Source organism: Alosa pseudoharengus, unplaced genomic scaffold (assembly GCF_046254945.1).
Source record: "Alosa pseudoharengus isolate Yale_2024_CS ecotype anadromous, Long Island Sound unplaced genomic scaffold, YU_APseudo_1.1 YU_APseudo_1.1_scf_15, whole genome shotgun sequence".
NCBI classification, from domain to species: Eukaryota; Metazoa; Chordata; class Actinopteri; order Clupeiformes; family Clupeidae; genus Alosa; species Alosa pseudoharengus.
In genome coordinates this window covers 14,255,039-14,270,112 of record NW_027468620.1, presented here as the reverse complement: position 1 = coordinate 14,270,112, position 15,074 = coordinate 14,255,039, and the positions used below count along the sequence as shown (strand labels likewise).

Genomic DNA, 15,074 nt, shown 5'->3' with positions numbered 1-15,074 from the left:
CACTTGGTCTTCGTGAACACTTTCTTTGCACAGCAGAAGTCATCTCTTGCGAATGTGTTCACATGTTTTCACTGGGTTCACACAGTTCTCACATCCTTTTGCAAAACAGTTAATACAGATGTAAGATGTTTTGCAAGCAAAATGTGTCATTTTGGCCAGAGTGCTTTTGTTCAGACATGGGTGTTAACTGTTTTGAGAATGTGATGTAGGAGGAGAAAAAATGTAATGTACAGTAGGTCTATTTTAATTACAAGTTGTAGTTCAATGAAATTTGTCTTGTCTAGGTGCTTACTGTACAGTAGGTATTATATGCCAATGACAATTACATCTTGGGAGGAATGAATTCAATTCATTTTTATTCAATGTTGTCTTTTCACAGTTTTACTATGGCACTGAGTAAGCAAAAATGAAGGCTGAAATTCATAATTTTGAGAACTATGTTTTGCATTTTGATGTCCAGTGTGTAATGCTTGATTGAAATCACACAGTGATTTGACTACAAGATAGATAGATAGATAGATAGATACTTTATTTATCCCCAAGGTCTGGAAAAGATGTGTTGTTTGAAGGCAAAATTTGCTTTTGCTGCATGTTTTAAATGTTTTGAGAGAGTAAGAGCCTTTTGCAATCAAAATGTGTAATTTTGGCCAGAGTGCTTTTGCTTAGACCTGCGTGTTAATTGTTTTGAAAATGTGATGTCAGAGTTGACACAAGCATTACAGTTTTTCTCAGTCGCTTTGGTGCTATTCTCACATCACTATTAACATTTGCACAGCAGTTAGTGCATTTCTCAAAACAATTAGTGCAAACTGCAAAACCTAGTGGATGACCTGCAAAAGCACGTCACTTGCTCAAAATGGATAGTCCATTCCTCAAAAGCACGTATTCATGTCAATGAAACTGTCAGTGTCATCAAAATGAGAAGTCTTGACATCATTGTTTATGAACAAGATAGTCAAATGGCTTTGTCATGTTTTCATTATGACAGTTCTCTCAGTGTTTTCCAATGCAAAAAAAGGTCAGAACTCAGTGACACTACCTGAACATGCTCAAGACAGCACTATACAGTACTTGTACAGCCATTTGAAAACTACAAAGTTACACATTGCTGTAGTTAGGGGAGTAAGTGAGTACAAGACACTGAATACGTACATTTTTACTGTATGCTTTTTGCAATTCTACAGCATTGTGACAGAATTTGATAACTAGTTCAACAATTTGGTATGTAATGACTCAAGCAATGAAATGAAGACTATTAGTTTTATAGGGAACGACTATTCAGTATCCATAAGTATAGTTCATTTTGACTGACATGACATATGCAAATGATAATGTTAAAAAACAGCAGAGAATTGTATGAAAGCAACTGATACATGTCCAAAAGTATTTGCAATTTGTTCAGAGGAAGGATAATTTGCTACTATGATGTGCACAAAATAAATGACTAAATGTTGTGGAGGTTGAACTAATAGTTATGAGAATTTTCATTCTGATCTGCAAAAAGCACCAAAGCGACTGAGAAAAACTGTAAAGTGATTGAGAAAAACTGTAATGTGGATTCTTAAAATGTAAATTAAAAAATACATCCATTTAAACATTTTAAATTAACATATAATTTAGAATTTATACCTGGCCTTGAACCAATACTAAAGGAGTCCTTACTCTTCATTCACCAGTAAATATAGAACAGTCTGCAAGACGTTAAAGAGATGAAGAGGTTGGTGGAGGCTTTTTGGTTCTGGGCTGTAGTACCACTATTGGTCAACGGGGGGTGAAAATGAGCTGGTATTGGTGGGGCACATTGGTGAAGCTGCTGCGCTCTGGCTTTATGTCAATGCTGGATGGTCCTCCAGAGGTGCTGAGGTGGAACTGCTGCACTATGGACACCATGAAGAGCAGAAGCTCCATCCTCGCCAATGACTCACCTGCACACACCCGTTTACCTGAGAAATACACAACACAACACACACACACACACACACACACACATAGATAACATTTACTCATTATTTATCATCTGTCGACTTAGACGGTTAAATGGAATGAAAGGAGTTTTACCCTCTCTCTAATATGTATTCAAGATTCAAGATTAACTCTATCCTTCTACCTGCAGAGAAGGGAAGGAATGCTGGGTTCTTCTTGAAGTTGCCGTTCTTGTCCAGGAAGTGGTCAGGGTTAAAGGTCCAGGGTTTCTCCCATTGGTCCTCGTCCCGGAGCACAGAGTGCAGCATGGGGATGATCACAGTGTCCTGCAAGGGGTCAGAGGTCAGGAAGTGTGCAAACACTGGGGTGTTTTAAAGTAACCCCACTCTGAGTTCTGAGTGAAAAGTCTTATGCTTGTGGATGGATAAACATAAGGGCTGGTTCAGACAGGCTGTGTGGCGTGAGCCTGTCAGCTGCGTGGCGTGTCCATGTTTTTATTTCGGCTCCCATGTTAACAGGCTATAGCTTGCAGACTGCCTGCGTGACACGCTCGAGCCGCGTCGAAAAAGCGTGCCTGCTGGAAATAGGACCAACGGCTATTTTTCACGCAGCACGCAAGCGTGTTGGAAGCGTTTCCATTCAAAACAGTTCGCCACGCGCAACAGACACACCACATTCACGCCACACAGCCAGTCTGAATCAGCCCTAACATATCTTATGGATGTTTATGTTTATGTAACTTAGGTGTACCTTAGGAATGGTGTAGCCCTTGAATGAGATGTCCTTGGTGGCATAGTGGGGAACATTGAGAGGTACAAGGTCCATATAGCGCTGAACTTCATGGATGACAGCATCAGTGAAGGGGAGGGACTTCCTGTCCTCCATTTGCGGGACACCGTGTTGGCCAAGCAGCGAATCAATCTCCTTATGCAAACGTTCTGCAGAAATGAGGAAAAACAGATAAAACTTCCATATAGACATATGGATTGGACCCATATGCACTTAAACCTAATCCATATCTCTCACTTTCCCTAAGTATGTGTGAGTTTGTGTGTGTGTGTGTGTGTGTGTGTATGTGTGTGTGTGTGTGTGTGTGTGTGTGTGTGTGTGTGTGTGTGTGTGTGTGTGTGTAGCCCATGGTTTTACCTTGAGTGTCCGGGTGCTTTATGAGTATCGTAAGGGCATATCTGATGGTTGTGCTGGTGGTCTCAGTCCCAGCCAAGAAAAGGTTCATAACCGTTGCTACCAGGTTATCATAGTGGAACTCTGTTGTTGCGATGTCTTTCTCCTAATAGTTAGACATAAGTTCATCATATTGATTCTTTTGCATAGCACCGGAATGACAGAGTTTGTACAAAGATGTGAAATAAGAGGTGTGCTATCTACATTAAGCAACTTACCTTCTCGAGTCTGATGAGGAAACAGTCGATGAAGTCTCGAGGGTTGTCTGGGTCCAGAGTTTCCTTGTGCTGATGGATCTTTTCTTTAATAAAGGCTTTCGTTTCCTCCATCTGTTTGAACATAGTTTGATGAGGGCCGGGGAGGTGATCCATCAGCTTGGGGAAGATGTTGTACAGCTGTTTGGGGGAGAGGAAAATGGAATGGCTTACAAGGTATGCTGGTATCTCTACTAGTCATCAACTGAATATTGAACAAGACTGATTTGATTGACTGAAGAAAAAGGTGGACTGTGTTTTTGTGTGAGACTTGTTGTGTGAGCATATTAGTGGCAGGCTTCTGCAAAATGCATAATTCTGAATTTGGCCATTCAATTCATGAATTGAATTGGAATTGGAATAGACCTGAAGTTCGCCTACAAAAAAGTTGCCCGGCATCTGGCGATTTTCCCCACGGGAAAATAACATGGGGATTTTGAATTATTGCACCTGTTAAAGTCTCTCGTGGGGATGAAAAAGTCTGAAATGCAGAAGTTTTCCTGAACACACTTTTTTGCTACACCAGAGGTAACTTGCTAACTAACTTAATGGAAAGTTGCATCGCACGTTAGCTCTGGGATAACAAAAATCAAAGTGTGCCTCCTTCACGTACTGGAGATCACAGTATCTACTCGAAGGCAGAGGACAAAAGTGTGTAGAGCAAAACGTTTCAGATTTCCCCATGTTATTTTCCCACAGGAAAAATCTCAAGATACTGGACCTCCTTATATGGGGAAAGATGGTAGCTTTTTTTGTAGGCGAACTTCAGAGGTCTATTGGTATGACAGGAAGTGGAATCAAAGATCCTTGATTCCACTTCCTAATGAATTTAATTCTACCAGAGAGGTTAAAGCAGATTATTTCCAATCCTCTCCCATTCCCTTTGTTTTCTCTCTTTCCTTCTCTTTCTCTCTTTCCCTCTGTTTTCTCTCATTCCCTCTGTTTTCTCTCTTTCCTTCTGTTTTCTCTCTTTCCCCCTGTTTTTTCTCTGTTTCCTTTTTTTCATTCCCTCAGTCCATCCTCTCTTCATTTTGTAACCCAGGTTAAAATAGCCATAAACAGATTCTTGAATAAATAACAGCAAAAATACTTTTGAATAAATATTCTGATATTAGAAATAAAAGTTAATGATTTAGTGTAATAAATAGGATTACAAATATTTCGTTTCAATATTGATTCTTACAGGAAGTTTTGTCACTTAAATTAGTCAGCCAATCAGAATAGCTGGTTGCAACTTCCTGTTTGCGGGAATGCAATGCCATGCAATAATTGAATTGCATTGTTTACTGAAAGAACTGATTAGCGTTTAGCTTGATACTTGATACTTGATACTACACGTGCATAGCCTTAATGTTATGCTGAACAGTGAATGTTTTGTTGATATTTGATGGTATTATTCCTTTTGCATGTCAGTGCTAAACTGTTTTGATTTTGTTCTGAACTCGCTAAACCTAGCAGCTCGCTGGTTTAGATATAAACAATAGGAGATTAATACCGGATTCTAAAATAGGCCTATAGATTAAAAAAGCATTTGTTGCCATTGATAACTAGCATTGATATTATTGAATTCAGCACTTAATGCTATTGATAATTAGATTTGTAATTCCATTAAATCAAAGTACGTACTCAACTTAAACTTAGATAAAATAAGACTTTTTTGTTTAAAGTTTAGCTAATCTAAACTCATTGCTACAATGCATAATTACATCTTATAAACCAAAATAAGAATTTATGTTAATTGCATTAAAATAGAATTTAAAAGAAACTGAGTTAACTCTAAATAGAAACCAAATAGCAATTTAAAAGTAACTTTAAATCTAACTGCTAACTATACCCTTTGAATTAAATAGCTTAATAGAGATTAAATTGTTTGACCCTTATTACCTGAAAGAAGAGGTAATTACTAGAATACTTGAAAGTGTATTGAAAGTATTTGAAGCACTTAATTTCAATTCTTTATACATATTGTCTGTCTAAATGTCTCATGTGGTACCAATTTATGTTTTATACTCTTTCTCTACTTAAATATAAACAAGCCGGCATTTCAAACTTACTTGATGGTCTGTGGTGTGTCTGATATTATTTTGCTGTTATTACTGTTTTAACTACTTCTACTCCCTACGAACCTAGACACTGGTCCTAACATAACATTACTTATCTACAATTCGAGGTAAGTGTTACACTTTCCATACCGGTCCCCAGGGGCTGCTCCCATTGCGAACTACGTTATTAATAATCTGCAGCAGACGCAAGAAGTTGACGTCATCATAGCTGAAGCGCTGTCCGAACACCAGAGCACAGATCACATTGGACACGGCACTGGCCAAGAGGAAAGTGGGGTCAAATGGGACCGCTGAAGGCATTTTCAAAAGAGAGGGGGGGGGGGGGATTAAAATCTTGTACAAACTTGTGTAATATTCTAACAAGAAACAAACTTACAGAGGCCAAAATGTATTCAAACATTAACACGACATGATGCATCTTGACAGGACAGCATGCAGGACTGCAAGATGATCCATACTCAGATGCACACTATTACAAAAACACACCCACACAGACTCACACTTGGTTTCTCTCAGGCTCTCCAGCAGGTATCTGCTCTCCTCCTGAATCCACTGCTCCATCTTCTTGCGGCCCATCCCAAAGTCTCTGAGCGTGCTCACTGTGAAGCGTCTCAGCTGACGCCAGCGCTCACCATTACTGATGCCCAGACCTGTATTAACCAATTAGCATGCACAAGTAAAACAGCACGGTACTGTATTAGTGAACCGGCAAACACAAGTAAAACAGCATGGTACTGTATACGTCAGTTAAAGGATAATTCCGGTATTTAGCACTTTGAGTCCCTTTTCTGGTTTGTTTTGGATGAACTAGAGTGGTGGACACCGGAATTTTGACGATGGGTCCTGTCTCGACTTTCTGACTCGTTTTGAATTGCCTTTGACTGGCAGGCTATGGGCATGCACAAACATGTCCTTAAAACAACCCTTAACATTTGTTTTCTAAACTGTGCAACTCCCATGGGATTATACAAAATGGCAAATAAAACACGACAGAAACTGTATTTCACTACGCTCCTTGTTTTGGAACATCAACGAACATCACAAACCACTCGGTGAGTTGCACAGTTTTAAAAATGAACGTTAAGGGTTGTTTTAAGGACATGTTTGTGCATGCCCATAGCCAGCCAGTCAAAGGCGATTCAAAAGGAGTCAGAAAGTCGAGACAGGACCCATCGTCAAAATTTCGGTGTCCACCACTCTAGTTCATCCAAAACAAACCAGAAAAGGGACTCAAAGTGCTAAATACCGGAATTATCCTTTAACAGGTCAATGAGTGACTCTTGAAACGACCCTCCTTCCGATGAAACCTCCGCAAGCTGTCTCCTTTCCATTTTCCCCCTCTAGCTGCCTCTGCTCTCACACCCCCCAGCTCATTCTTTTTTCAAGTCTACCATCACTGCTACAAAGAAGGCTTTTTACAATAACAAGATCCACAGTGCCACTGAGACCCAGAAACTACTCTAGTCCTCATTTTATAAGTCACTTTGGATAAAACATGTCTGCTACATGAATAAATGTAAACGTGAATGACGAGAGTAAACAGTAATTCTGAGGCACTTACAAGGAATATACATTTAAAAGCCTCTGTGGCCTATTTCAGGGCAAATTCAAAATGACAGTGAATGACGAGAGTGTTTCAAACAAGGACACGGTACGAGGTGACAGGAGTGTTTGGCGTCCAGAAGTAAGACAGCTCACCGTATCCCTTCAGAATTCGAATGCTAAAAGGCACCGGTGCCCTTCCTGCAAAGTCATCTGCCTGGTCCACCAGAGCCTCCTTTACGATTTGGTACCCACTCAGAATCACAAAGCGCTTGGGTCCAAGATGCACAGTGATGACTGGCCCATACTCTTTACTCCACTGGGATGGGGGAGAAAGAACATGGTTACTGATATAACACAACCCTGAGTGGTTAAACCAGCTAAATGGCAGACACTGCTAACAGAATTCAAACATACAGTGTTCAAAGTTAAAGTTGATTGGTATTTAGCCGGTATTTAGCTAATGCTTTCATACAAAGTGACAGACTCACAACGGTCCGTGGTTCTTAAGGGAATCAAGCCTGTGAGGACCGATTGTCAGTGACAAATGATGTAAAGCGGTACAACATATGACCACCGCTCAGTCCTGCACATTCTCTCCGCAAAAATAAATCACACTTGTCAATTTGTCTCCATCTTCTACTCCATCCCCTACTCTCACAACTTTTGTGTATGTAAATGAGTGTGTGCATGTGTGCGTTTGCTTTTGTGTATATGTGTGCTTCTCTGTGTGTGTGTGTGTGTGTGTGCATGTGTCTACTTGCCTGCTTGTGTGTGTGTGTTTTATGTTTGTGTGTGTGTGGGTGTACGTGCATGCCTGCTTGTGTTGCTTGTTGCATGTGCTTGTCTGCATGTGTGTTTTTTATGTGTGTGTGTGTGTGCGTGCCCTTTCAATTTTGCCTGCCTGCAAGATGCGCGCATCGTAGACTATTGTTGTTTTAGATCACTACAGACAGTCTTTTTCCAAAACCATTTAGCTGATGTTGAAAAATAAACTGTAATATTCATTTCGTTTTGTATTGTCATTTTGAAGCAGGCTTATATGTTTGCCAGTAAAAGCTTTTTAACAACCATAATTGAATTGATCAGTGAAAGTGCTACCACTCTGGGGAGCGTTTCCCAAAATCATCGCCGTTAGCAACTAACATGGTTGAAACTATGTAAGTACGACACAACTGTTTCCCAAAACTATAGTTTGAACTAGGGTGGTGGAACTTAGGGACTGTTCGTTATTTATAAACGGGGCCACCGGAGGAAAATAGGGGAGGGCCATGTCTTTTTATTCTTTGTTGAGGGGAGGGTCACCTAACTTTTTTTTGTGTCAGGACCCTGTCAGACCTGCACCAAACCCCGCCCCTGTTCTGTAAATATTTCCATCTTCCAGCAGGGGGCTGTAGCCGTGCAGGTGTGGACAGGTGTGCTGTCGATTGGTCCTAATGAGCCAGAGGTTAAAATGTCCCGCTCTCAGGATGCAGACGGACTCCCTCTCCTCTCGGCCGTCGTCATAGTGCTTATGTTATGTTTTGTTATGCTGTCGAACACTTGTACTCATACCCCTATGCACTACACTTTAGTTTTTAGCTTCCACATACTGACTTTTCTATAATTATTTAATAAATATACTTTATTGTTACTCTTGCGTGGACCTCCCTTTATGTTTCATATGCTTGAGCCAGCATGTGTGACATTTGTCTAGGAGGGGGGGGTCACCCATCTTTTCTATTAATGAAAACAGCAAAAAATCAAAGTGGCTTGTTTGATTGTTGATTTCTTTCGCCATATAACGTTCTCTTTCGTTCCATAGCTCTGTCAACATTGAACAATGAAAATAAGGGAGATTTCCCGGGTTTCTCACGCAAAATACGGAAAATGTCAACATTCGTCCCCATTAACGTTGGAAGGGTTGGTGCAACAAAGAAGCCTACTTTATTCACGCCTAACAGCCTATATCCATTTGGTCAACTTTATCCAGCCCTAAAAAAGCTAAATTTAACTTTGGTTTACTTGTAGCCTAACTTTAAACAGTGTGCATGCTTAACATAAAGCATACTTGTGCTTCATTCATCCACACATCCAGCTCCTAACATTTTGACAAGCATTTCTACCAATTGACCTTGTTCCTGTCCATCTCTAGCTTTGCTGTCTCCATCCTTTCTGTTTTTGTTGTTCGCAAAAAAATATATAGTACAGTAGGCCCTATTTATTGGTAACCAGCAACAAGTGCAATTTGTTAATCGCTGTCATTCTCTCTCCTGCCAACAAAAATGTGTTACGTTCCAAGTAGCAGTGCGTAATTCTGCTTCATAAAGTTGAACAAATACATTGGTCATATAAATAGCCAGTTTATGGTCTACAGTGTAGAGTTGGTAAGTTATGGTAGGCCAACTTGGAGTGAATAGGCCTATACAGGGGGAATTCTTTGTCTAATCGTAGCTGAGTAGCCTGGCTGGTGCGCACGTAGACATAGCCTACAGCCGAACACTGCAAGCGTCAATGAATCGTGCTCTCACGACAACCACGTCGTTAACTTAAATAGGCCTAGGTTAACATCACTCTGAGTTCCCATTCAAGCAAGCAAAACGATGATTTGAATACATCTATTTCACTGGAAGGGCAAGGGATAACAACAGGACAACACAGAGACAGGCCAGAATGCAGGACTAATGTTATGAGAGTATTACAGTAATATGGGATATTCTACGGGAAAATATTAAAACAGCAAGACAGCGGGGAAAAGTTAAAATGATAAACCCAGAAAAAGTTGGCATGTTAGGTATTTTTCGGTCCCTGTGATTATTTGTGAAATTGTGCAAACCAGTGGCGATTCTAGACATTTTTAACAAGGGTGGCCCTAGTGGGGCACTGATTAATTCAAGGGTGGCAAAACATCCAGATAAACAGAAACAGGCTCAAGATATTAAATTAGCACAAATACATTAGGAAAACCATGCACCAAACACCATACTCATCAATTTAAAGGCAAAGACCATACTCTCACATAAAATGTATTTGAATAAAATGCAAATACAAATAAACAAACATATTAAATCTAAGTTGTCTATCAATGGGTTATGCTGTGCAAAAACAAATTCCATCATGGGGACATTAAAATATATTCTATTATATTATATGGCTATCTATGGCCATCTATTTTTGTAGCTGTTAAAATAATTTGACCTGCTTTTTTTGTCTGAATTGGCAAAGAGCTATAACAAAGTCATCCAAAATTAACAAACACCTCTGAACTAAATGCTTAAAATACTTTTGTATGAAACATGAATGAAATAAACACCAATTAAAGACTAATCTTAATCTAAACATAATGTTACATTCATAATGCTACAGACGAATAAAACAGGCATGGGGTAAGAAAGAAACATACAGTTTAGCCCAAGCTACGTAAACTTCCCAAAATGTAAATATTTCACAACAAATCCTTGACTGGTTGAATGGTCACCAGAATTCATATCGCTACCTGTAGCCTATGCGACGAGTGTTTATAATGAGTGAGATTGATGAACAGTACAGTAGACCTGCATCACTGTATGAAACCTGACAAAAACATGAAACATTACATATTACATAGACCTGTAAATCATCTGATTTTAATATTTACAAATATCTAGGCTATATTTAACATTTATGTTTTATTTGGCCTGTTTGCTATGAAATGTAAAGCCCACAGTTGGAGACATGTAGAAATTTGCTGCAAGTTCAAAACCAGATTACTCTGGAATGGCTATCTGTACAGGGGGATGCTTTACACCTTTGTGTTCGGTAAGGTCCGCTGTTTATTCTGATATATGGTTTGTATGTATTGTTTGTATATGGGAAGAGTTCGCAAAGCATTCCACCGAGATGAATGGGTAGGGAGATGGGCGAGGAACTGTATAATAATATGATTCAATTAAAGTTACTTTTCTCACGAACCGTTTACCACAGCAATAAGTGGCTCACATCGTTTAAAAGCTGAGAAAACGCTCTTTCATGTGATGTGATACATGTAATGTCTGTGTGATGAGTAGGCTACTTTGCGAGTAGGCTACGGTAGTTGGACACTCTTTCTTTCTTGCCGTGCGCTGTCACTTTCTCCACTGCGTAGCCTAAAAGACTAAATTAATTTGCGCTGTAAATGCTAAGATTATTTGACAGGCCATAGGTTAAATGAAAATCGCTATTAGTCAGATGCAAAGAATATTGAAAGAAGGGGGCACCAAGTTCACAGTGGCCTGTGAACCTCCGATTTTCCAACCTTGATTAGGACAGTATTATCATTAAACGCTTTTACAAAAGTAGGCCCACAGTTAACACTTAATGACCTAGCAAATGTTGGCTGGGTAGGCTAGGTAAAATAAGCAGGTAGGAAAATTAGTCTAGGATGATGCAACTTGTGTGTGTGATTAGATAAATAGGCACTGGCAGATGCGATAGGTAAATAGATATCTTTGCGTGTTAGCACAAGCAGGCCTAAACTCACATGCTAAAAACAGTAAGTCATGTATAATGGCAAGCGTGTTTGCCACTTTCTGATGTCTGTCTGACACTTCAAACTAGCGCTGCAAGTGCATCAAGAAAGGTCCCGCCTTAGACCGTCATAATAGCCAACCGTAGACTAGGATTTTGGGGTGGCACCTGGGGTGACCAATCGAATTTCAAGGGTGGCCTGTGCCACCCCGAGCCACCCCTCTGGCTCCGCCCCTGGTGCAAACGACTTTTCAAGTCATTTGAGAAGGAAGGAGTGTAGCAAGCTCCCAAATTAACGCTCGTCTAAGAAATTGAGTTTTGGATAATGTTCAGCTTCAGCAGCTTTACAATGACTGAGGAAGCCTAGAGACGAGTTCATAGCAACAAGTTCGTGTGTTGAATTTGTTATTACCCAGTGTGCTTTGTTGAATGGTCTCAATGTTTTATTGTTTTATTTCATGTGAATACTTACTAGAGGAGTAACTTATTTCAAGTATACTAATGCAGTTGCAGGAAGTGTGCATTTAGTTTCCATGCTTATTGTGTTTCCACAACAATGTTAGTGAGTAAATCTACTGAAATGGCCACCATCTTGGTGAAGTGTGATGTGTAAGATCAGAAAGCAGAGGTTGATTTTAAAACGGTAGGTTAAGTTGATGTGTTTTCATAGTGCTTAAAAGCGTGGGCGGAAGATATCGACAATTGGCTGGGGAGGGTCATGTCTTTTTTGAAGAAACTGCTGGAGGGTCGTTGAAAATTTTCTTGCAGGCAGGGGAGGGTCATGCAACTTTTGATTGAAGCACTCAAAATCCCTCCAGTGGCCCCGTTTATAAATAACGAACAGTCCCTTACATAGTCCGATGCATCGTTACACTACTGTACGTTACAACTACACCTCTCGACCTGTGGTAGAATGATAGTAGAAGCATAGTTCCGGGGATCTTCATGTCAAAGACGTCACTGACGCCAGTTATTTGTTTGCAAATGAATAATTATAAATAGATTTAGGTTTCTAATTGATATTTACACTTCTAACCACCATACATCCATACTTTAAAATCCCCAAGGCAGAAAAAACTGACAAAACCTATTATGACCGCCACTTTGCTACGTGACAGTCATAATAATCAACAAACAAAAGCAGAATGTAGTATGTGCCTACACCTCACCTTCATAAAGGTCTTATAGGGTGCACTCTTGTCCACTTGGGGCAGGTTTCCCAGCAGGGGTAGTCCAGCGGGGCCTGGGGGCAATGGAAGCCCCCGTACCCCCCTCCTCCTCCAGGCCAGCAGCAGCAGGACCATCGCCAGACCAGCCAGCAGCAGCATGCTGGACTCAAACATGACGCACACACACCTCCTCTACAGCCAGTGACTGCTGTTAACAGGATGTAGATACTGTTAGTCTAAGATTATAAAATAGCATTTTGTGATGAGAATGTGGTTCACTGCACATTCCATTGTATGGCACAATAAAGGATGCACTGAGATTTTTCAAATAAATGTCAAAAAATACATACTACAACCCCAAATCAGAAAAAGTTGGGACATTGCGTAAAATGCAAATATAAACTCACTCCACAAAGGGTCAAGGCACCTTCCTCTTTCTGAAGGGGAGATTTCCCACACTGCTGTCTTGGTCGGTCCTTCAACCTAATCAATTACTCTCTCTCTCTCTCTCTCTTGCTCTCTGAGTATCCTTATCTTTTTTCTTTTTTTACCTTCACTGCCTCTGAGTGTCTGTCTCTCACTCTGGCACCCTCTCTGTTTTTATCGTGAACTGAGAGGTTTTATTTACTCTGTGATGGAGGAAGCCAGTGGGTGGAGTTACTGTCAGCAGTAGGACAGAGGTAAGTCAGTACCGTAACCTCTGGCACAATGCGCATCTTTAAATCTGTCACCACACCTCCAGCAGTAGGACAGAGGTAAGTCTGTACCGTCAGCAGGCTGTCAGCCTGCAAAGCCCTCAGTCCAGATTTCAACACAGAAGCAAGCAACCCTGACAACAGCCTGGCAGCATCTCCAAAACTATAGGAGCATAATTGAATGAGAAATTATGTCAGACCTCAAATGGATGTAAACTGGGAAAAACTTAATTATGTAATATGAAACCAACTGACGTTGCAAAGACATTTTCTAGGTAGGCATGTAGTATTATTAATATAAAACTAAAACTTTCATAAATATGAAATAGAAAAGAATTAAAGTATTACATTGAAACAGTAAAATAACTACATGAACCGCAAAGCAGTACAAAATATGACCGGTGCTCAGTGCACATTCTCTCCGTAAAAATAAATCACGCTTGTCAATTTCTCCATCCCTATGTAAATGAGTGTGTGCCATGTTAGCCTAAATAGACACCTTATAATTTGACTTAAGGAAAGTTTACTTGTTTATTGATATTGTAATTGCTTTGGAATAGAAAATATCATTGCCATATGTTTAAGTGAATGAAATCTGTGTCCAAAATAGACAGACGTTTGTAGGAATGTCAAACATCCTAACCAGCAGGCTACCTGCCTGTAGTGTTGACAGCTGTAGTGATCTTTGTGCAGAGAAGCAGTACTCACCTTTGCACACCCAACCAGCCTGCAGTCCATACCTCAATATCAAAACAAACAAAGCTTACAACAATGTGAGACTTTCTCCAACACCGTTAATGAGAGGAAGGTTCACTGGGGTCAGTATGGACAATTTCTGTTCTCTCACCTCTGAACACACTGGGACATAAAAGGCAATAAATTAAAGACTATGTATGGGGTTAAGACTAAGAGCACCTCACCAGATCAGGGGATTATGCAAGATATACTGTTTTTTTTTATATTGTTTTGTCTGGGGCAAAAACTCTAAAGGGGGATCTCTATGAAGGTATATTGGGTGCAAAAGTGGCGAGCACATTTAACTGCAGATTTTGCATGTGCACACTAAAGTCATAAATGTGTAACAGTAAAGTTGAAGTTGTACATATTTTTTTATATCTTGTTAACACAAAATAGGGGCTACGGGTTCACAAATCCTTTTTACAGGGACACAAATCCTATCCTGTGAGTCACAACTTTCAAGAGTCACGCACTCGACACTTTTGCTTCAATCGTTGCAGCGCAGTTGGTGCGAAACACATTTGCACATCCGTGTTTCATAATCTGAGAACATGCACAACATTCGTGCATTTGTAAACCCAAATGTGAACTAATGCATCCTAAGTTGTGTATCTGTGAAATAATTTCTCATTAATAAAATTCTACAGATCGCTTTGATTTTCTTGCACGACTACAAGTCAATTGATACAAGTGCTCGAATCTGCTTCTACGAGTGACGATACTTTTGCTCCTGGCTAGGTGATATCAGAGAATGTCTAATAAGGGGAGAACTGCCACTCTCGGAAAACTTCCGGTTTCTGAACTGGTTGCCGTTCCTTCTGTGGTTCCACATGAGGGCGCTCGTCCACGAGTGCAGAATGCATGGAGGTCTATGGAGCTGTACCCCTCAAAATCCACTTTTCTCGGGATATAATTTTTTTTCAAGTAATTTGAATATTGTATTCGAAAGGGGAGGCAAAGGAAATACACTTGGTGGAGTATTATATTTTTTAAAGTCACTTAATTGTTCTAAAAAGCTTTTCAAACATGTCAATGACGTCACTC

The 15,074-nt window shown here is 40.1% G+C and overlaps 1 protein-coding gene across 1 annotated transcript; it reads right to left on the bottom strand.

Moving 5' to 3' along the window:
* Positions 1-339: 339 nt before the first annotated feature.
* LOC143124254 (cytochrome P450 2F3-like) lies at positions 340-14,613 on the bottom strand. Its single transcript, XM_076285666.1, has 10 exons — positions 13,005-14,613; positions 12,598-12,805; positions 7,121-7,283; positions 5,923-6,072; positions 5,552-5,712; positions 3,324-3,500; positions 3,070-3,211; positions 2,674-2,861; positions 2,108-2,249; positions 340-1,943 (listed from the first exon to the last, which is right to left on the bottom strand). Exons 2-10 carry the CDS (start codon positions 12,769-12,771, stop codon positions 1,762-1,764), a joined length of 1,479 nt encoding a protein of 492 aa, XP_076141781.1. The 5' UTR covers positions 12,772-12,805; positions 13,005-14,613; the 3' UTR covers positions 340-1,761.
* Between the last annotated feature and the right edge of the window lie 461 nt (positions 14,614-15,074).